We start from the raw sequence: 21,330 nt of genomic DNA on the forward strand, positions 1-21,330 counted from the left end.
CGGCTGCAGTGACGACCAGCTTCGTGGCTCTGAGCTCACTTTCGTGACAATCAGTTTCGAGTGTTATTTGCTTACTATTATTGCTTGTATGATTTTTTTCTTCTGCACATTGGGTGTATTACTGTTTTTTAAAATGGGCTATATTGTTTTTTTTTGTTTTGTGGCTGCCTGTAAGGAGACAAATTTCAAGGCTGTACATAGTATACATACTTCGATAATAAATGTACTTTGAACTTCGATGTATACAACCAAACAAAGCAATGTTGCTCCAGACCACAGTATGCCCACAATACATATATCACACATAGCACATAAGCCAAAGTATTACCACAAAGTTAATAAATATAATACAAAATGCATGTAGTGCAGCACACAGATAAACAGTAATCAGATTGCTGTCCTAGTGGCGAGACTTTGGTAGTATCAGGATAGTCATTAGTCTCACAGCCTGAGGGAAGAAGCTGTTACCCAGTCTGGCAGTCCTAGTCCTGGTGATCATGTACCTCCTTCCCGATGGTAGTGGGTCAAAGAGATGGTGGGATGGGTGGCAGGGATCCTCAACAATGCTTTGGGCCCTTTGTATACAATATTCCAAGTGAATGTCACAAATAGGAGTGAGGGAAACCCTGGTGATTGTCTCAGCATTTTTACTATCCCCTGGGGGGTCTTGCAGTCTGATGCCTTGCAGCTTCCATACCACATAATGATGCAGCCGTACAGGACACGTGATGGTGCTGCTGGAGGAAGTTGGTAGAATGGGCGGCAGAGAGACTTGCACACCTCAATCTCCTCGTAAAATGTTGGTGCTGCTGTGCCTTCTTGACTGCTCTTTAGGGATATTTTAAAAACTTGTTTTAATGCCCAGGTATTTAATGCATTGACCTGAAGCCCATTGAATTGTACTTAATTCTAACAATGTCTAAATAATTAATGCCAATGTTCTATCTTTTATTTTAAACCAGGGCATCTTTTACTTTGAGCACTAAATCACCGTGATCCATATTCAGTAAACAAGAGATTAAAACGAGCTGGTATTTTGTGAAATTAAAAAGTTGTCCTTAAAGTTTTAGAACATACCGATGCAACCTTCAATTTTGTGTTTAAACATTTATTTGAAGTTTCCTGGCACTGAGGCTTTTTGTGAAGGAAAGAGAGTTTGTGCCGGCATGAGACTAATGAATGGGGGTTTACTGGAATTGTACCACAGACTCTGCTTCTTATTCTTCGTAGTCCATCACCCCTGCCGACAGCAGCTCACCAGAGCTCTCTGTTCTGGGCTATTCTTTCAAGTTGTCCCCAGGTATGGCACATCTTCGAAGATCCTCCCTCTCATGCTCCCAGAGATGAGGCCTTCGCAGCCTCTGTTGACGTTTCTGTAGCTTTGGCTTTTCATGGGATGCCTCATGCCTAACCCTCTTCCTTTCACAGTCCATGACAGAGTTCAGAGACTCTGCTCCAAGCTCATATTTGTCCAAGTGCCATCCCTGGCCCAAGCCATCCCTCAAGACCTTCACTATTGGTTTGAAAACAGTTTCAAAGCCTTGGGACTCTTACATTAAGATCTTTAATTCCAGTTTGTTTGTCTTCCCTTCAAGAGTTCATTCAGGATTATGTTATTGGCAAGACAACTTATTCAACTGTGGTTCCTAAGCACTAGTAATCATTTTTTTTTGTCTATAAAAAGAATTACATTGATGGTCCTAGTTATGATGTCTCTTCTAAATATACTACCATGAAGACACTGGCTTGCTTTGAGGAGGCACAGAATTATGAGACTGGTATGCCTTTGGAGAGCTGTGGAATGTAGACACACCTTACTCATCAAGAAAAACTATAATTAAGCTGATTTTAACCCACTGTACTATAATCTTCTCTGCTAAATTTCCTCTTAAAGTTGCACCACCCAGGCCTGTTTATCTGTTTGAATTTAACTTCTAAAGCATGTCCAAATAACGAATGTAGGTATTGCTGATGATTCTGTAATCTTGTTCTTTCATCTTTTATAGAAGCCCGATGATATTCGGCCACTGAAGTTGGAGAGCTCTGAAGCATCCACAGCAAAAGAATATTTGAAGGTAGGTACTGTCTGGTTTGCATGGTATGCAGCATCTTCAAGTTCAGCCTATAATATTGGGATACGATAATGCAAATATCAAGCAAAAGAGATACAGAAACAGGCCAATCTGTCCTTTGAGCCTGCTCTGCCTTTCAGGAGTGCAGTCGATCCAGTGTTGGCCACAATATCACTTTTCCACTCTCTGTCTGTACATCCCTTCCTTATGGTTTTAATATCTGTCAGTCTCCATCCAAGATCCACAGATCTTTAAGAGATGAAATTCCTCCTCACTTCTGTCTGAAATTGGCGGTTGCTTATTCTGAAACTTTGCCAACTATTTCTAGATGCTCTTACTAAGGGGAATCAGAATCAGGTTTAATATCTCTGATATATCATGCGTTTTTTTTTGTTTTGCGGCAGCGATGCTGTGCAGTACATAAAAAGCGAGAATTACAGTAAAAATAGTTTTAAAAAATTACATGAAGTAGTGCAAAAAGAGAGTGGCACCAACAACAAAAAAGAAAAGAACATCAAGAACGGAATGTGTTTCTCCATTTTTTTTATTACTCGTTGTCTTCTGTGTTCTGTTGACATCAGAGTGTGTGGCAACACTCGCCGGCTGCCCGCAATGTTATGTTTTGTAGCTTCAATATATTAAACTAATTCAAAAGAAGGCACAGGTGTCCAAATGTGAGTCTAACTTGGTATTTACTTTAGCCGAGGGAAGCACTTATCACGTGGTAGTGTCATAGTGTATGCAATTCACGTATTTATACATATAACCTGTAATGAATTATCTAGATGAACAAGAATGCTTAATCAGCCAATATATATACACTGGGTTACTTAAATATTATTGGTAGTCCTTTGGATCCGAAGAAGACACTTTAGAAACCTGTGCGTGATGGAGTTTGAAGTGGAGCAGCCGTTGCACAGGGACAATCCCACTCTCTCGGCAGAAGAGACCTTGATCCAGTGGCACGGACAACCATTATGGCTGGAGACCTCTCCTGCTGCGGTGGATGACCAGGACGTCTAAGTGTCTTGTCGTACTCTTAGCGCTCCACAACACCTGCTGGGCCTGCCTTCCTGACTGTTGGACCAGTATTTGGTCTCCTCCACTCAGTCCGCTAGGGCTAGACTTCACACGCTGGGATAGGCAGATCCCCTACCTCACCGAGGGTCGAAGACCCGTCGGCCACCCTCACCCGGTTTGGCCCGTCTGCCGAGACGGTTTACCGGGGTGTGGCCGCTGCCGATATTACAGCTGCTTGGAGCCACAGTTGAGAGCTGAGTGCCAGGTGGGGACCAAAGGTGGACGAGCTGCCCTGAAAAGGGCATGGCAGGCCCCTCCCCCCCTTAAATATTACTGCAATATTAAAAACACAACACCCAGCACACTCTCAGGTGTATTGGTTGTAAATGCAAATTTCACAGTATATTTTGATGTGCACGTGATAAATAATCTTGAAGCTATCTCAGGGATATTGCGGGGATTAATTCCAAATCAGGATTCATTTTCAATTAAGTTTTATTTGAGATGCTTCCAGCTCAATTCTATTTAGATTTGAGATTTTAGCTCAATGATGTGTGGAGTTTATTTATCTCTGAATATATAAATTGATTTGAATTTGCCCCAATAATTCAAAAATGTAACACTTGAAAGTACTGACTGCAATGTGATACTTCAAAACAAACTCTCTCTGACGGTGGTGTCTGAAAAGAGGATGCTGTCCAAGTTGCATGCCATCTTGGTCAATGTCTCCCATCCCCTACATAATGTACTGGGTGGGCACAGGAGTACATTCAGCCAGAGACTCATTCCACCGAGATGCGACACAGAGCGTCATAGGAAGTCATTCCTGCCTGTGGCCATCAAACTTTACAACTCCTCCCTTGGATGGTCAGACACCCTGAGCCAATAGGCTGGTCCTGGACTTATTTCCTGCATAAATAATTTACATATAACTATTTAACTATTTATGGTTTTATTACTATTTATTATTTATGGTGCAACTGTAACGAAAACCAGTTTCCCCTGGGATCAATAAAGTATGACTATGACTACTGTTGTAACAAAAAAGCTTGACAGACATAGAACTTAGAATGTTATAGCACAGTACAGGCCCTTTGACTCTTTATGCTGTGCCAAGCTTTTAACATTGATGTTGTGCCGACCTTTAAGATCAAACTAACCTTTCCCTCCTACATAGCCCTCCATTTTTCTATCATCCATGTGCCTATCCAGGAATCTCTTAGCAACACACACAAAATGCTGGAGGAACTCAGCAGGCCAGGCGGTATAGTTGATGTTTCGGGCCGAGGCCCTTCATCAGGACAGAGTCTCTTACATACCACTATTGTATCTATCTCTACCACCACCCCTGGCAGCACTTTCCACACACCCACCACTCTGTGTGAGCCTTGACGTTTTTCAAATCATAACATTGGCTCTGTGTTTTTGTGTAATGTTTGGAACAGTGCAAGGTAAAATCATTCTGATTATTTGTCAGGTGAGACCTAGTCAGACTCATCTACAATGAGGGTCTGCTGAGAGAATTTTAGCTGCTCGTGCCCAGACAGATTAATACATCTGTTTAAAAAAAAAAAATCAAAACATGCCTATCCACTGATTGGCATATGGCATTTTTAAGTATCCATAAAAACTGCGATTATATTTAAGTGCACTTGAAAATTGCTTTCAGCTGGAAATGGGAACTTAGATGAGCAGACAAGTCTGTTTATTTATTGATTTCTGTTTATTTATTTATTGAAATACAGCGTGGAATAAGTCCTTACAGCCAGCAAACCCCCCCCCCCCACCCCCGACCAGTAGGTCTTCAGACTATGGGAGGAAACCAGAGCACCCGGAGGAAACCCGCGCGGAGAACATACAAACTCCTTACAGGCAGTGGCGGGAATTGAACCTGGGTTGCTGGTACTGTAAAGTATTGTGCTAACCACTACGCTCCCATTTTTGAAAGTAAATGTTTTATTTATTCCATTGAGTTCCAGCAAACAAAGCAATTTGTAACTTAAACAAGGAAAATAATGTGAAAGCAATGAAGCGAAGGTTAATGGAGGTACTTAGCAGCAATGCGCAAAATGCTGGAGGAGCTCAGTGGGTCAAGTGCCATTTAGGGAAATGGATAATTGAAATGGACAGCATTCTAACTGGCTGCATCATCGTCTGGTATGGGGTGGGTGTGCTACTGCACAAAATCAAAACAGGCCTCAGAGAGTTGTAAAAGGAGTAAATTAGTCATTTCCGTCATGGGCACTATCCTCCCTGGAATATGGAACATCTTCAAGGAGAATTGCCTCAAAAAAGTGTTGTCCTTCATTAAGGACCCCTGTAACCCAGGTCGTGCCTTCTTCTCATTCCTACCATCAGGAAGGAGGTACAGGAGCCTGAAGGCACACACTCAACGGTTCAGGAACAGCTCCTTCCCATCTGCCATCTGCCATCTGATTGAACCCATGAACACTATCTCACTACTTTTTAATTTTCTATTTTTCATGAGTTATTTAATTTAACTATACATACTGCAATCCACAATTTTATCTATTATGTATTGCTGCTGCAAAGTCAACAAATTTCATAATGTGTGCCAGTGACATTAAACCTGATTCTTGAGATTTTAGCTGAGATCCTCCATCTGGATTGCAAGGAAAGGGAGGTAGTTAATATAAAAAGGTAGAGGGAAAGGAGCAAGCGCTGGCAGGTGGTCCGCGGATCCAGATGAGTGGGGAAACAAGCAGATGAGGGAGGGAGCAGAGGTGGAATGATATCAGAAGCTGGGAGGTGATTGGTGGAAGTGACATAGGAGACGCAAGAGACTGCCGATGCTAGAAGTCTGGAGCGACAAACAAGAAGCTCAGTGGGTCAGGCAGCATCTCTGGAGAGAAATGGTTGGTCGTCATTTCAGATTGAGACCCTTCACCTCGATAAGGAAGGTGGAGGGAAGGTGTGAAGCAAGAGCTGGCACGTGATGGGTAGATCCTGGTGAGGGGGGTGACACATGGATACTCGGATAGGTCAGGCAGCATCTCTGGAGAGAAAGAGTGTTAAAATTTCATGTTGAAGACCCTTCCTCAGGGCTTGTACATTTCAGCATCTCAAGTAACAAATCCAAAAATGAGTTCTGTGAATTACGTGGTAAATAGCGTAGTGTACGGTACAAAGGCTGGCTTGACATTATCATCCGGGTGTCTGATTCTTATGTAATGTTATTCCTCTGGTAACATTTAATTTGAATACCACAACATTGAAAGAGTTCAATACTGACAAGTTGAATTTAGTTATTTTGAAGTATTCTGACATGGCTCCTTTGTTTTAGTAATTTCACAGTGAATCTTCAAATTTCGATGATTTTTCCCGATTTGGAATTTGAACTTTGAATTGTGAGTGAAAGAAAAGTAGGTATAAATGCAGATATCAGAAACTTGAAAGGAAAGCAAAGGTAGTTTAAAAGTTGAAAGGAATATCAAGCAGTGTAAATGAAACCAAGGGTGAATATTTGACGTTTTAACCATGTACTGCTGAATCAGAATCAGAATCAGGTTTATTATCACCGGCATGTGACGTGAAATTTGTTAACTTAGCAGCAGCAGTTCAATGCAATACATAATCTAGCAGAGAGAGAGGAAAGTAATAATAATAATAAATAAAATAAAACATAATAAATAAACAAGTAAATCAATTATGTATATTGAATAGATTTTTTTTTAATGTGCAAAAACAGAAATACTGCATATTTAAAAAAATTGAGGTAGTGTCCAAAGCTTCAATGTCCATTTAGGAATCAGATGGCAGAGGGAAAGAAGCTGTTCCTGACTCGCTCAGTGTGTGCCTTCAGGCTTCTGTATCTCCTACCTGATGGTAGCAGTGAGAAAAGGACATGCCCTGAGTGTTGGAGGTCCTTAATAATGGATGCTGCCTTTCTGAGACACCGCTCCCTAAGGATGTCCTGGGTACGTTGTAGGCTAGTACCCAAGATGGAGCTGACTAGATTTACAACCTTCTGCAGTTTTTTCGGCCCTGTACAGTAGCCCCTCCATACCAGACAGTGATGCAGCCTGTCAGAATGCTCTCCATGGTACAACTATAGAAGTTTTTGAGTGTATTTGTTGACATGTCAAATCTCCTCAAACTCCTAATAAAGTATAGCTGCTGTCTTGCCTTCTTCATGACTACATCAATATGTTGGGACCAGGTTAGATCCTCAGAGGTCTTGACACTGAGGAACTTGAAGCTGCTCACTCTCTCCACTTCTGATCCCTCTATGAGGATTGGTATGTGTTCCTTCATCTCACCCTTCCTGAAGCCCACAATCAGCTCTTTCATCTTACTGACATTGAGTGCCAGGTTGTTGCTGCGGCACCATTCCACTAGTTGGCATATCTCACTCCTGTATGCCCTCTTGTCACCACCTGAGATTCTGCCAACAATGGTTGTATCGTCAGCAAATTTGTAGATGGTATTTGAGCTATGCCTAGCCACACAGACTTAACATGCTTAACATCTTTCATAATCTCAGTAGTCAAAGCCCATGAATACATTTTGAAGAAAAGTCACTTGCAGCATGAGAAATTCTGTTGTATGGACACAGCGTGTTCACACACTTTTAGTGGTGTTGCATGCATTATGGATATTGGGAAGGTTTAGGAGATTTCTATTCCTCATCGCCCACCTTAGCACAGAAAGTATTTGGGTTTAATATCTCCTAGGAAATGGAATGACTCCCCTCTCCCTCAATATTGCACAGAAATATCAACCCAAATCATGTACCCAGCTTTCTGGAGTTGGTTGTGGGTTTATCCAGGATCAGCTTTATGGTCAAATACCGTACATTTACATGCATTAGAAACTTGCTGTGATGTGTTGGTCAGGGTGCGACATGAAATGAAAAGCAACAGTCGACAATTACAAGGAAAAAAGAATTATGTAAAAAATAAAGTTAGAGGTTAGAATACTGATATGGAATAAAATGTGCTTAAATGCATAAAAAATACAAATATTTACAATGTAAACAGCATTATAGAAGGTGATTTAAAGTGTTTACAGTGTAGTGTAGTGATGGGTAAATAGGTATGGGAGGGGTTGGGGTTGGGCTAACTAGAATGGTTGGTCAGATTAAATGCCAGGAGGTTGAAATTTTTAAGATGGTGTGAAGTTTTTGTTGTAATAGCCTTATAGTGTTTTCCAGAAGGGAGCTTTTGGAAAAGGCAGTTTGCCGGGTGGGTAGTGTCTGTGCCCGCTTCTTTGTCCTGGATACACAGAATTCCTGCAGTGATGGTAAACTGCAGCCAATGACCTCTTCTGCTGACTTGACAATTTGCTGTAGTTTTTGTGTATTGTGAGAGGGTGCTGCACCAGACCAGACAGTAACGGTGGATATGAGGATGCTCTCCATGATGGCAATGTAGAATTGCACCAGTATGTTCTGCGGAAGATGGAATTTTACCAACTACCTCAATAAGTACATCCTCAGTTGAGCCTTCTGTGATTGAGAGTGCTTGATCTAATATGATACATAGATTAAGTAGCAATCCTTCAAGTGTAAGTCTGTTGTTAAAAAATGAAGTTATGGCAGCCAGCCTAATTTTCATGTAAATTAATAATATTTATACCTGCTTCCTCTACTGAATCTGCAGAGATTGAAGGGTGATACCATTTCACCTCCACCATTGTAGTTAGGATTTCACTGAACTTGTTTCTTTTTCTTTCAAGCCCATTGACAGAGAGGCACTTGTTTACCATTTGGATAACAAAAGCCAAGAGGCACCTGATTTTGAAGAACTACCTGATGAATTCTTTCAAGTAACAGTCGATGATGTTAGAAAACGGTTTGCTCAACTAAAAAGTGAAAGGTAATCCTTTCTTTGCCTACCTACTATCTACACTGTTGTGCAGGCAAAGCAATTGTACCTTGCGTAAAAGTAAAAGCCCCTTCAGATAACATTGCTCAGATATTCATCCAATGAGGAGGACAATGCAATAGTGAAACAATTGAAAGACTCACCTTCTGTGCTTAATTAATTTCAGGTGTAAAAATGACACACTCTTCATTGGAAAATAACTGTGAGACGTTCAGCAGATTAATTGGTCACATGGGTGTAATCAGGCAATGTGGGCTCATTGGGCCTGTTACTGTGCTGTAACTCAAAGTTCAAAGTAAATTTATTATCAAAGTACATATATGTCACCATATACTTAACTGATTCAGTTTCTTGCTGGCATTCACAGTAGATAGAAAAAAGCACAATGGAATTAATGAAAAATTACACACAAAGACAGATAAACATCCATGAGCAAAAGAAAATTGTGGAAATATAACAATACAGTATATAGTTAGGGTGGCTAAGACCTTTGTACAGTACTGTAATAATTTTATGTATTGCACTGTACTGCCACAAAATTATCAAATTTCATGACAAATATGTGTGATGATAAATCTTATTCTGATATGGGTCTCTATTGTGGACTGAGAGTAGGAAGGGGGCAAGGAGAGGGGAATCATGGTTGGAAAAAGAGGAAGGGAAAGGGGAGGGAGTGGGAAGCACCAAAGAGACATTCCGTAATGATTGATAAACCAATTATTTGGAATCAAATGAACTTGCCTATTGTCTCAGGGCTTGGTCTATCTGGACCCATGCCAACCCTCCCCCCCCCCCCCACCCCTGACACTCCGTCTCTGCCAACTGTCCCACACTCTTCCCATGGTGCTCCACCCTCGTCATTCCCAACATTCTTTGCTTGTGCCAGATCTACAAACTCGCTGTCTGCTCCATATTGACAACTACAGTACTGTGCAAAAGACTTTGACATCCTAGCTATAAATATGTGCCTAAGACTTTTGCACAGTACTGTATTTTCAGGAACAATTTGGCACCACCCAGCTCTGAGACACCAGGCAAGGTTGTTTGATCCAAGTAATTGGTTTATTGATCATTGCAGAATGTCTCTGTTGCTTCTTGCTCCTATCTCTCCCTTCCCCCTTTTCCCAACCATGATTCCCCTCTCCCTGCTCCTTCCCACTCTCAGTCCACAATATAGACCCATATCAGAATCAGATTTATCATCACTCACATATGTCGTGAAATTTGTTTTTATTTTACTACAGTGCTGTGCAAAAGTCTTAGGCGCCCTAGCTATATATATATATATATATATATATATATGCCTAAGACTTGCTCAGTACTGTGATAAATAAAATTTAAAAAAAGATAGTAATATTATCATACTGGCTTTCAGAAGAGTATTTACCCTGAACCTGTGATGGCTGTTAATATTTAACACAAAGTCTGTTGCTGGATTTCAGTCTCATGTTATTCTGGGGTTCATTTTGCACATTTCCCAAGGTTGGAAAACATCTCAGCCAGACTGAAGTTGTAAACAGAGTTTACATTAATTACATGCATATCAGCATTCTGTTGTGCTATGTAAACAGGGAAGATTAAACAGGATGAGAACTACAAAAGAGTTTGTGAATTGTACTTGCTACAGGGCAGTGATTTTTAACAGTCATTATTGAGTTTAATATGTAAGAAGACCAGAAACCCCTTCTAGCCTTCTGCACTCTGCCATTCTGTATCATCATGGTTAATCCCATACTTTGTCTATTTTTCTGATTCCCATCTCCTCCCATTCCCTTGTTCACCAAAATTTCATCAGTCTTGGCTTTGACTATACTCAATTACTGAGCACTCACAGCCTTTTGAGACAGAGAATTCTATAGATTGACAATCCTTAGTGGCAGACCTCCTACAGCGAAATAATACCCTTTTTGTACTATTTAGGCTGAGGAGACTGTAAGTGTTCAAGATTCAAGATTAGATTTATTAGTCACATGTACATCGAAACATGCAGTGAAATGCATCATTTGCACAGTCTGAGGATGTGCTGGGAGCAGCTATATCTCCTCATCCTTCCAGCGCCACCGTAGTACATCGACAGTGTTTAGCAGAACAATATGCAGCAAACATACAACAAAACAGACACAACAACGGTCAAGCAAGCCCCTTCCTACACCCTATACCCTCCCCCCTCCCCCCCCACCAGGACACCCCGACATCTTATAAGCGCCTTTTAGGATTCAGTAAATCCTCATTTCTCATTCCTCCGAACTCCTGTGAGTGTAGTCAATTCTACTCCATCTCCCCTCAAAGGACAATCTTCTCCTCTGAATCAATTTGCTATTTTTATCAAGAGCCAAATAAATATCAGATGATCGAAAATGTGGTCATTGTAATCTTTTACTCTTGTGATTTCTACTAGGATTTTGATGAAGGAGGAATGAGCAAATATTTTCAATATCCAGAAATTTTCTTCACTTCATTCTTTTACCAATTGTTAGATGGTGGAAGTCCACAATGTTTTTGTGTGAAAAGATCATTACCTTAGCCACCTGTAATTTCTAACTCCATTGATATCCCTGTGATGCATAATCTCAAATCAAGCTCATTCAACTGTTCAGTGTTTTCAAACTGAAATATGTAAAAGCTGAGATTTCAGGATTTTTAAACTCAGTTCAAAGTACATAAAACGTCACCATATATTACCCCATGATTCATTTTTATGCAGCTTTATAGATCCCTTCAAAGAGCTTCTCTTAAAAGAAAAGTCAAATGGCCAACATGTATAAATGTAGTTTACAACAGCTAATTACTTAATACAATTATAAAATCACGCACCCCATATAATCTTTCTGATTAGAAGGTCGTGAACCTGAAATGTCAAACTTTGTTTTTCTCACCACAAATGCTGCCTGATCTGTTGAGTTTTGCCACCTTTCTTTCTGTTTCTGCAGTTGCTATTTTTCTTGCAATACAACAGGCTGTTGCATTTGATTTTTCTTAATTTCGGAGAGTTCTTTTTATGCCCATTCACTGCCCTTGTATTTTCCTGTTTTCCCATGTAGTTTGTGGAATAGAGTACACATCATGCACCATTTTAGAATCCCTCAAAGTGCATTGAGTACTTTTGAAGTTTGGTTGCTGCAGAACATGAAGAAATCATCAGCTAATTGGTATCAGTGCATAACAAGTTCCCATTGTTGGGATTAATGACCATGAAATGGACCAGATCACACAAGTTTCATTGTAGGATATCTACAAGTGTGGAGGACATCTATGGTCAAGTGGTTTGCAGTTTGTTAGCCTGTCTTTATAATCCTTCTTAAGTACAGGCACAGCGTTATCTACTGTCCAGTCTTCCAATACCAAAATCTCTGACAGGGTCCCTGCAATTTTATCTCTGCCTTCCCACACCACCTAGAACATATCTGTTCAGGCCGCAGGGATTTTTCTGATTTCACGCATCTCAACACTGCCAGCATTCTTTCATAATGTCAATATGTCACTGAAATATTTTACAAGGATGTTGTCGGAACTTGAGAACCTAAGTTATAGAGAAAGGTTAAATAGGTTAGGACTTTACCTGGAGGGTAGGAGAATGAGGAGAGATCTGATAGAGGTATACAAAATTAGGAGAGGTATAGACAGGGTAAATGCAAGGAGGCTTTTTCCATTGAGGTTGGGTGGGACTAGAACTAGATGTTAAGGATGAAAAGTGAAATATTTCAGGAGAACCTAGGTGGGGAACAACTTCATTCAGAGAGTGGTGCAAGTGTGGAATGAGTTTCAATGTGGGGTCCATTGCATAAGAGAAATTTGGATAGATACATGGATGGGAAGGGTATGGAAGGATTGTGGTCCAGCAGACTTTAGGAATTAGGCAGACTAATAGTTTGGCATGGACTAGATGGGATGAAGGGCCCGTTTCTATGATGTAGTGCTCTATGACACTGTTTAAGACATCGCTGTTTTCTTTCCCAAACTCCCTAGCTCCCATGACCTGCTGCCATCCTAACTGGAGCTAATGCTGGAAGTGGAGCAAGCTGCAGCGGGTGGAAGTTAGCGCTCTGCCTACAGACTGCCTTCTGGCATCTTGTGCTAAATATTTTGGAGATGTCATAAAATGCAAATAAATTTTGATAAGGACATGTACATTCATTCAACCTCACAACACACTGGAGGAACTCAGCAGGTCGAGCAGCATCCATGGAAACAATCAGTCAATGTTTCGGGCCGGAACCCTTCATCAGGACTGAAGTGGGAAGGGGCAGAGGCCCTATAAAGAAGGTGGGGGGAGGGTGGGAAGGAGAAGGCTGGTAGGTGCCAGGTGAAAAACCAGTAAGGGGAAAGATAAAGGGGTGAGGGAGGGGATAGGCAGGAAAGGTGAAGAAGGAATAAGGGAAAGCAGAATGGGTAGTAGAAGGAGGTGGAACCATGAGGGAGGTGATAGGAAGCTGGGGGAGGGGGCAGAGTGAAATAGAGATAGGGGAAGGGAGGGGGAGGGAATTACCAGAAGTTGGAGAATTCTATGTTCATACCAAGGGCTGGAGACTACCTAGACGGTATATGAGGTGTTGCTCCTCCAACCAGAGTTTAGCCTCATCATGGCAGTAGAGGCCTTGTATGAGTTAATTCAAAACATTAATTTTAATGGGGTTGTGCAAATTGTTCCATCTATGTACTATTCCAGGGATGGAATGAGAAGTCAGGTATGCCAGCATCTTACCTCATGTGCATACCACATTTCAGCACTGTTGTAAGCGTTTGCAGAAATATGAGAGAGATACGGATAAGTGATCTGCAGCTAACTATTGCTCATCTACAGAACGATTAGCCAGTAATCAGAGTGATCCAGCCCACTGAATTTTAACAATCTAGTATGAGGAATAAACGTGTTTTGTCACTACATAATGCCAAGCACCAGCATTATGGATTGTACATGTGGTTCCCAATCAGAATTGGAGGAGGTGGCTAGGAGATGAGATTGACCAAATCTACTCAAAGAGAAGCCTGGAGCAAGCAATTTTAGTTTCAGCCCTAATTGATGTAAACAGCAGAAGAAAAGGGACTATAGATCCCACCATCCAGACCAGACCATCTTTTCATAGCTACCATTGGGGATGAGAAACAAAAGCCTAAAGTCCAACACAACTAGGTTCAAGAACAACTACTTCCCTTCAAACCATACAGTTCTTGTGCCAACCAGCAAAACCCTAGTCACTACCACAGTTCAGTGACACTGTGACTACTATGATCACTTTGCACTAAAATGGTAATTTTTTTTGTTTTAATTATATTTCTGTTTCATGTAAAAAAAAAGTCATATAATTTATGTTTGTATTATGTTTTTCTTGTAAATGCTGCTTATAAGATGCTATGTGGCTGTGATGCTGCTGCAAGTAAGTTTTTCATTGCATCTCTGCTTACATGTGAGTATGACAATAAACTTGACTTTGACTTCCTCTTCCCACCCACCAAGCACATACAGCTTGTTACCAGTGAAAATGATCCTTCAGACAATGCTGACTAAGCTCATCACCAACAAGCTTCCATAAATTATAGTCTGCCACACCAGTGCTGATCTGAATTAATCATGTTGTTAGCCTTAACTGTGTTGTGGTATTGCGCTCTTGTCTCTGAATTCGAAGGTTGAGTGGTTTCAAACCCTGCTGTAGAGGTGCCTCTTCGTTGCACTGTCAGCCAAATTATCAGATGAGGTCTTGTCTGCCCTCTGAGATGGCACCATTTGGAAGGGGAGCACTGGCAATATTCCTGGTATCCTGCCATTATTTATTCATCAAAAGAAGAAAAATTCAATAGTTCGATAGTTTCATTTAATGTCAAGGAAATGTATACAATACTCTGTACATCCTGAAACTCTTGTTCTTCGCAGACATCCACAAAAACAGAAGAGTGCCCCAAAGAATGAGTGACAGTAAAAACGTTAGAATCCTAAAGCCTCCTCATTCCCACTCCCACGCACAAGCAATGTCCCTCCCCTTCCTCCATTTATTTCAGCAAGAAATGCATCAGCGCCCTCCACTCATCAAGCATGCAATAGCAAAGAGCCTAATAAAAGCCAAGATCTGCAGTACAACAAAAGCTAATCGTTCACCCAACAATTTTCAGTCATTTTCTCATTGTTCCCAGTAGATCAATGCAATACTTACCTGTATAATAAGTTGTGCTTTGCTTTTATATAATTTGAACATTTTGATTAGGTCCAAAAAGTAACTCGTTCTGAGTATCTGTTACCGATATATAAATATCACCAGCTTCTCAGTTACTGTATATTAGAGTTCACCCAAAGGAATCTCTGGTTCTATTATATGCAGACACAAAAGATTCTGCAGATGATAGAATTTTTAAGCAATTCTTAATGCTGGAGGAACTCAGCAGGTCAGGCGGCATCTGTGGAGGGAAATGAACAGCTGATGTTTCAAAGTAATTTATTATCAAAATATGTGTATGTCACCATATACTACCTTGATATTCATTTATTTGCAGTCAATTACAGGAAATTAAATACAGCAGAATCCAGGTAAACCATATGTTTCAGGCTGAGACCCTTCAGCGGTGAGACCTGATGAAGAGCTCAAACCCAAAATGTCAACTGTTCATTCCCCTCATGGATGATTCCTGACCCACTGGTTTCCTCAGCATTTTGTGTCTGTGATTTTATTCTGTGCCCTGCTCTAGAATGCCATAATATTTAGGCAGTTCCAAATTGCGTCTCAGAGATTAGATGTGAAATGGAAATCACCTTTGATGATTATGATTGATCGCATGCACTGCTGAAAAGATTAGGCCTGGCATCCCAATATTTGAACAGCATGACTTTAATGAACTATAAAAGAATTTTTCTTTGACACAAGATTGTGTTACTGAGAGAAACACTTTAAGTTAACTTTACAGTAGTATTCATCAACGGTACAAAGGCTGATCTTGGGCTCCATCAAACAGTTTTATATTCTGAGTGAGCATGTTTGTGTTGCTTAAATGTTTAAAAGAGTGTATCTGCACTATTTCTGTCAGCGTTTGGACGGATAATAAGCCGCAAATACTCAGATTTAGATCTGAAAAAATCTATCCCATTGTAGAAGTTGTAGTTGTGCATTAGGTGCACACAGGTCAATAGGACAACGAGAAGCAGTCCAGGTTTGAACTGTTCATTAACTTTCAACAACCTTAGTAGATGAAAGGAGAGATAAAATGCATTACATTCAATAGACATATCCAGAACGTATTGTTTCATCATTGCAACATTTTCAACATATAAGAGATCAAAGCCACTTCTTAGCTTGAGATGCTGGTCCCAAAATATTGATTGAGGTTGATATATGATTTCTGAATGAACATATGACTTTAATATCAATACATTCAAAATTGCAATGACTATTTTTAGTTTTCTACTGTGTGCATAATTGTATCCCAAAAATAGAAATTTCTTTCTCTGAGCGCTTACTTATAGAAGAGGTATAGTTGGGACCAGACTGGCATGTTAAACACAAAATACTCTGCAGACGCTGGGGTCAAAGCAACATGCACAACATGCTGGAGGATCTCAGCAGGTCGGGCAGCACCCGTGGAAACGAACAGTCAACGTTTCGGGCCGAGACCCTTCGTCAGGACTGAAGGGGAGGGGGAAGAAAGAAGGTGGGAGGAGGGTGGGAAGGAGAAGACTGTGAAAAACCAGTAAGGGGAAAGATCAAGGGGTGGGGGGGAAGGCAGGGAGGGGATAGGCAGGAAAGGTGAAGAAGGAATAGGGGAAAGCGCAATGGGTAGTAGAAGGAGGCGGAACCATGAGGGAGGTGATAGGCAGCTGGAGCCTCTTCTACATCGGTGAAACCCGACGCAGATTGGGGTACTGCTTCGTCGAGCACCTCTGCTCCATCCGCCACAACAGACAGGATCTCCCGGTTGCCACCCACTTCAACTCTGCTTCACATTCCCATTTGGATATATCCATACATGGCTTCATCTACTGCCATGATGAGGCCAAACTCAAGTTGGAGGAGCAACACCTCATATACTGTCTGGGTAGTCTCCAGCCCCTTGGCATGAACATTGAATTCTCTAACTTCCGGTAATTCCCTCCCCCTCCCTTCCCCTATCCCTATGTCACTCTGCTCCCTCCCCCAGCTGCCTATCACCTCATCTCCCTCATTCTACTACCCATTGTGTTTTCCGCTATTCCTTCTTCACCTTTCCTGCCTATCACCTCCCTGCCTCCCCTCCCCCACCCCTTTATCTTTCCCCTTACTGGTTTTTCACCTGGAACCTACCAGCCTTCTCCTTCCCACCCTCCCCCCACCTTCTTTATAGGGCCTCTGCCCCTTCCCTCTACAGTCCTGATGAAGGGTCTCGGCCCGAAATGTTGACTGTTCGGTTCTATGGATGCTGCCCGACCTGCTGAGTTCCTCCAGCGTGTTGGCATGTTAAAATCTCCTTTCTGTGCTGCCTGAATCTTAACAAGAGAGAGTAAATATTAATGTATTTCTTAATATGATTTTCATTGCTTCCATTTACTTAGGCAATTTTATGAAGAGGCTCCATTATTAACAAAATCTATGAGAGAATCTCAAATGAAGGAAAAGACGGAACGTTATCCTAAGGTTGGTGAATGTCCTGTTTTCTGAAGGAAGGTAGTATCTCATTGCTGTAAATAACTACCATTAATTGAGGGTTAGTTTTTTAAAAAGGAATTAATATTGATCTTGCCAGATAATGCCACACCATGTAAATGACTGACAAACTTAGTAGAGCATCATTGGAGTGAAGCGATTCATATTCTAATATCCTTTTAGTGCAAATTCATATTAAGGATCATACATTCATTCTTCTAGTCAGTTTGAATTCAACTCCTTGCAGGTAGCAATTTACCATAGAAATAAGTTTTATTCCTTTTCCTCCCAGTGGAATATTTATGCTGGCAACTTCAATGCAGTCCCCAAAGAAGAAAATCTTGTATATCATCATGACATCGTAACTTCCCCAGCACAACGAAAGAGCTTTTTGACCAATGGATATTTTTGTGAAAACTGCACTGTCACCATGTGCTATGGATTCTATTTTAAAACATTGCATTGTGATATATACTACCTGGCACCTTTTAGTCCCGATTACATAACCAAATGCAGAATGCATAGGGAAATTGTGGCAGCATTGTCTGTTCATCTCACTTTATCTTGTCATACAGTCACATTTTCTTTTAAAAAAAATTATGAAGTGCTTTTGCTATTTCTTTCATATAACCGTAATTTTTAAGTGATCCCATCTTCCTTGGACGATCACATTAGTTTTGCCCTTAACAAAAGCTTTTGTTCCTCTCAGCCACTTTGTTTTATCAGTGTTGAAGTTGCTGAAAGAAGCTGAACCATTGATTTATCCAAGCTCAGTAACAGTATTTGAATGGTAATATTGACAATTTTATCCTGTTACCAAATAGATGAATCGAGTATACTCTGTCAAAGGTGATTAAATAATGAAGTTTAAAATGTACTAAAGCAAACATCTGGTTAAAAATAGAATTGTTGGTTCTATGTTTAAGCATGGTTATACACGGTCCAGTCTGTTTGATATTATGGAGAACGTTCTTTGTGGAATGCTTCAGGCCAGATTGAAATGGTATCAGTTGTAACGTTCCACTGATATTCCAGACCCTTTGCTAAATTACTTTGAAGTTTTCTGCTGAAGGTTGTGGATAAGCCACTGCGACTAATCATATTTGCAAAACATGTTTAATCCTCATATAAAAACATTCACAGTAGTTCAATAATTTGGTAAAATTAAATAATTTTAGGAACAGTATGCAATTTAAAGTTGCAAGCAGACATGAATTTAGAATGATGTTTTAAATATTGCATCCAAACTAAAGTTGATCTTTGTTAGAAGTTAAAAGATTGGCAATATTAGAGTATCATTACCCTGGGGGTCTCCCATTAATTTGTGGATTAAAGACATCAAATCTGGAGAAAGGGAGAAAATTATCTTTTATGTAAAGTGCGTGTTTAAGTAAACTTACTGTGGCTGTATTTTTTTACACTCTTTGCTGTGTCTCAATCACTAAATGCACAAAAAAAGCTAAAATATACGTACACGAGAGACTCTGCAGATGCTGGAATTCCAGAACAACACACACAAGATACTGCAGGAACTCAACGGGTTAAGCAGCATCCATAGCGAGGAATAAAGAGCCTATGTTTTGAACCAAGACCCTTCATCAGGAAAATGTATCTAAAAAAATGTGTTCCTCTTAGTAATTTCCTTATTTTTATTCTTTTAAGGATTATTGTCTTATGACCTATCTCCTTAGCACTGTCCTTCACTAGTCTATTCTACAGCCTTCCTTCGTTGACTTTAAGGACACACATTGGCCAAAACATAGGGTTGGAGAGATGAGCAGGAGCTGCATTGTCTTTATCTTTGCCTGTTTGACATGAATCGCTGTGCAACTTTGAAATGTTTTGTTTGTCAGCCTGGTTTTGAAAACTGCTCTCGACCAGGTCTGGGGAATTAGTTGGGGTTCTTCCCTGATTGAAAACCAACCACACTTTGATCATTGCTTTGAATAGAGTGACAGATCTGAATTGCACTGGCTTATTCACATATAAAGGACTGCATGGGAGTACCTCAAATACATGAAAACATCAAGATAGTGACTTGGATCAAAAGCTTACAGAAAAATGCCACAGTATTACTCAAATCTTTTTTTCTTTCATGTTGCTAAATAAATCATTTTTACTTTGATTTCATTTTTTTTTATCTTTGAACTAACAGGTTGTATTGAGAGTGCAGTTTCCTGACAGACACGTCTTACAGGGTTTCTTCAGACCTCTTGAAACAGGTGAATTATTTATAATGCTTTGTTCTAGTTTGGTTATGATGCATATCCATGTGGGCTAATTCTGCATGTTGGAAAGAAGTTTAATCTGTCTTCTATTGGTTCACATCGCAAGGTACAGACATGTGCTAGTTCCATTATTGCAAAAGTCTGTGCCATGTTCAACATACCTCATTCCCTGTCTCCAGAGCTTTAGACCCACATCAAATCTGGCTCCTCACTTCATATCCAAAATCCTCAAAGTTCAAAGTAATTTATTATCAAAGTACATATACAACCCTGAGATTCATTTTCTTGTGGGCATACTCAACAAACCTATAGAATAATAACCATAACAGAATCAATAAAAGACTGTCCAACTTGGGTGTTGAACCAGAGTGCAGAAAACAGCAAATTGTGCAAATACAAAAAATAGATAAATAGTAATAATAATAAATAAATAAGCAATAAGTATCAAGAACGTGAGATGCAGAGTCCTTGAAAGTGAGTCTATAGGTTGTCAAAACATTTCAATGATGGGGCAAGTGAAGTTATCTTCTTTGGTCAAGAGCCTAATGGTTGAGGGGTAATTACTGTTCATAAGCCTTGTGGTGCGAGCCCTGAGGTCCCTGTACCTCCTTACTGAAGGCAGCAGTGAGAAGGGAGCATGTCCTGGGTGGTGGGGGGTCATGATGATGGATGCTGCTTTGCTGTGACAGTATTTCATGTAGATGACCTCAGTGGTGAGGAGGGCTTCACCTGTGATGCACTTGGCAATATCCGCTACATTTTATGGGATTTTCCATTCAAGGGCACTGGGTGCACTCAGTGGTGGGGGGAGGTGCTTTACCTGTGATGGACTGGGCTGTACTCACAATTCTTGGTAGGATTTTCTGTTCAAGGGCTGTGGTATTTCCATACCAGGCTGTGATGCAACCAGTCAATATACTCTCCACTACGTACCTGCAGAAACTTATCGAAGTTTTGCTTGTCATACTGAATTTCCGCAAACTCCTAAGGAAGTAGAAGTGCTGCTGTGCTTTCTTCATTATTGCATTTACGTGATGGGCCCAGGACAGGTCCTCTGAAATAACAACACCGAGGAATTTAAAGTTGCTGACCCTCTCTGCCACTGATCCTTCGATGAGGACTGGCTTGTGGACCTCTGGTTTCCTCTTCCTGAAGTCAATAATCAGCTCCTTGGTCTTTCTGACATTGAGTAAGAGGCTGTGGTTATGGCACCTCAGCCAGATTTTCAGCCTCCCTTCTATTTGTTTGTTTGTTCATTCGCAGGGTATGGACATCACTGGCATTATTAGCTGCCCATCCCCATTTCCCTCTGAATCCAGTACGGTGAATAATTCTCCTATAATCTTTGGGATGTGGGAGGAATCTAGAGTACCCAGACAAAACCCACATCATCTTAAGGAGAATGTGCAAACTCCGTACAGAGATCACCAGTGGTCTGGATTCAACCTGAGTTGCTGAAACTGTGAGACACTAGCCACACCATTGCACACTGCATTTCCTCAATCATGAATTCTTACCTTTCTCTGTCTGAACATCTCTTCCCTTAACAATTTGGATTATAGCA

At 40.7% G+C, this 21,330-nt stretch overlaps 1 protein-coding gene across 3 annotated transcripts in view; it reads left to right on the forward strand.

Annotated features, from left to right (window-relative positions):
* The window catches only part of aspscr1 (ASPSCR1 tether for SLC2A4, UBX domain containing), a 311,330-nt gene that overhangs the window by 153,047 nt on the left and 136,953 nt on the right, over window positions 1-21,330 (forward strand). For all 3 annotated transcript variants that reach the window (XM_072242323.1, XM_072242324.1, XM_072242325.1), the window contains 4 exons: window positions 2,007-2,075; window positions 8,790-8,929; window positions 17,448-17,529; window positions 19,694-19,760. In XM_072242323.1, coding sequence (XP_072098424.1) covers window positions 2,007-2,075; window positions 8,790-8,929; window positions 17,448-17,529; window positions 19,694-19,760 — 358 coding nt within the window. The remainder of the gene's footprint in view (window positions 1-2,006; window positions 2,076-8,789; window positions 8,930-17,447; window positions 17,530-19,693; window positions 19,761-21,330) is intronic.

The sequence above is a fragment of the Mobula birostris genome, chromosome 24 (genome assembly GCF_030028105.1).
Source record: "Mobula birostris isolate sMobBir1 chromosome 24, sMobBir1.hap1, whole genome shotgun sequence".
NCBI lineage: Eukaryota > Metazoa > Chordata > Chondrichthyes > Myliobatiformes > Myliobatidae > Mobula > Mobula birostris.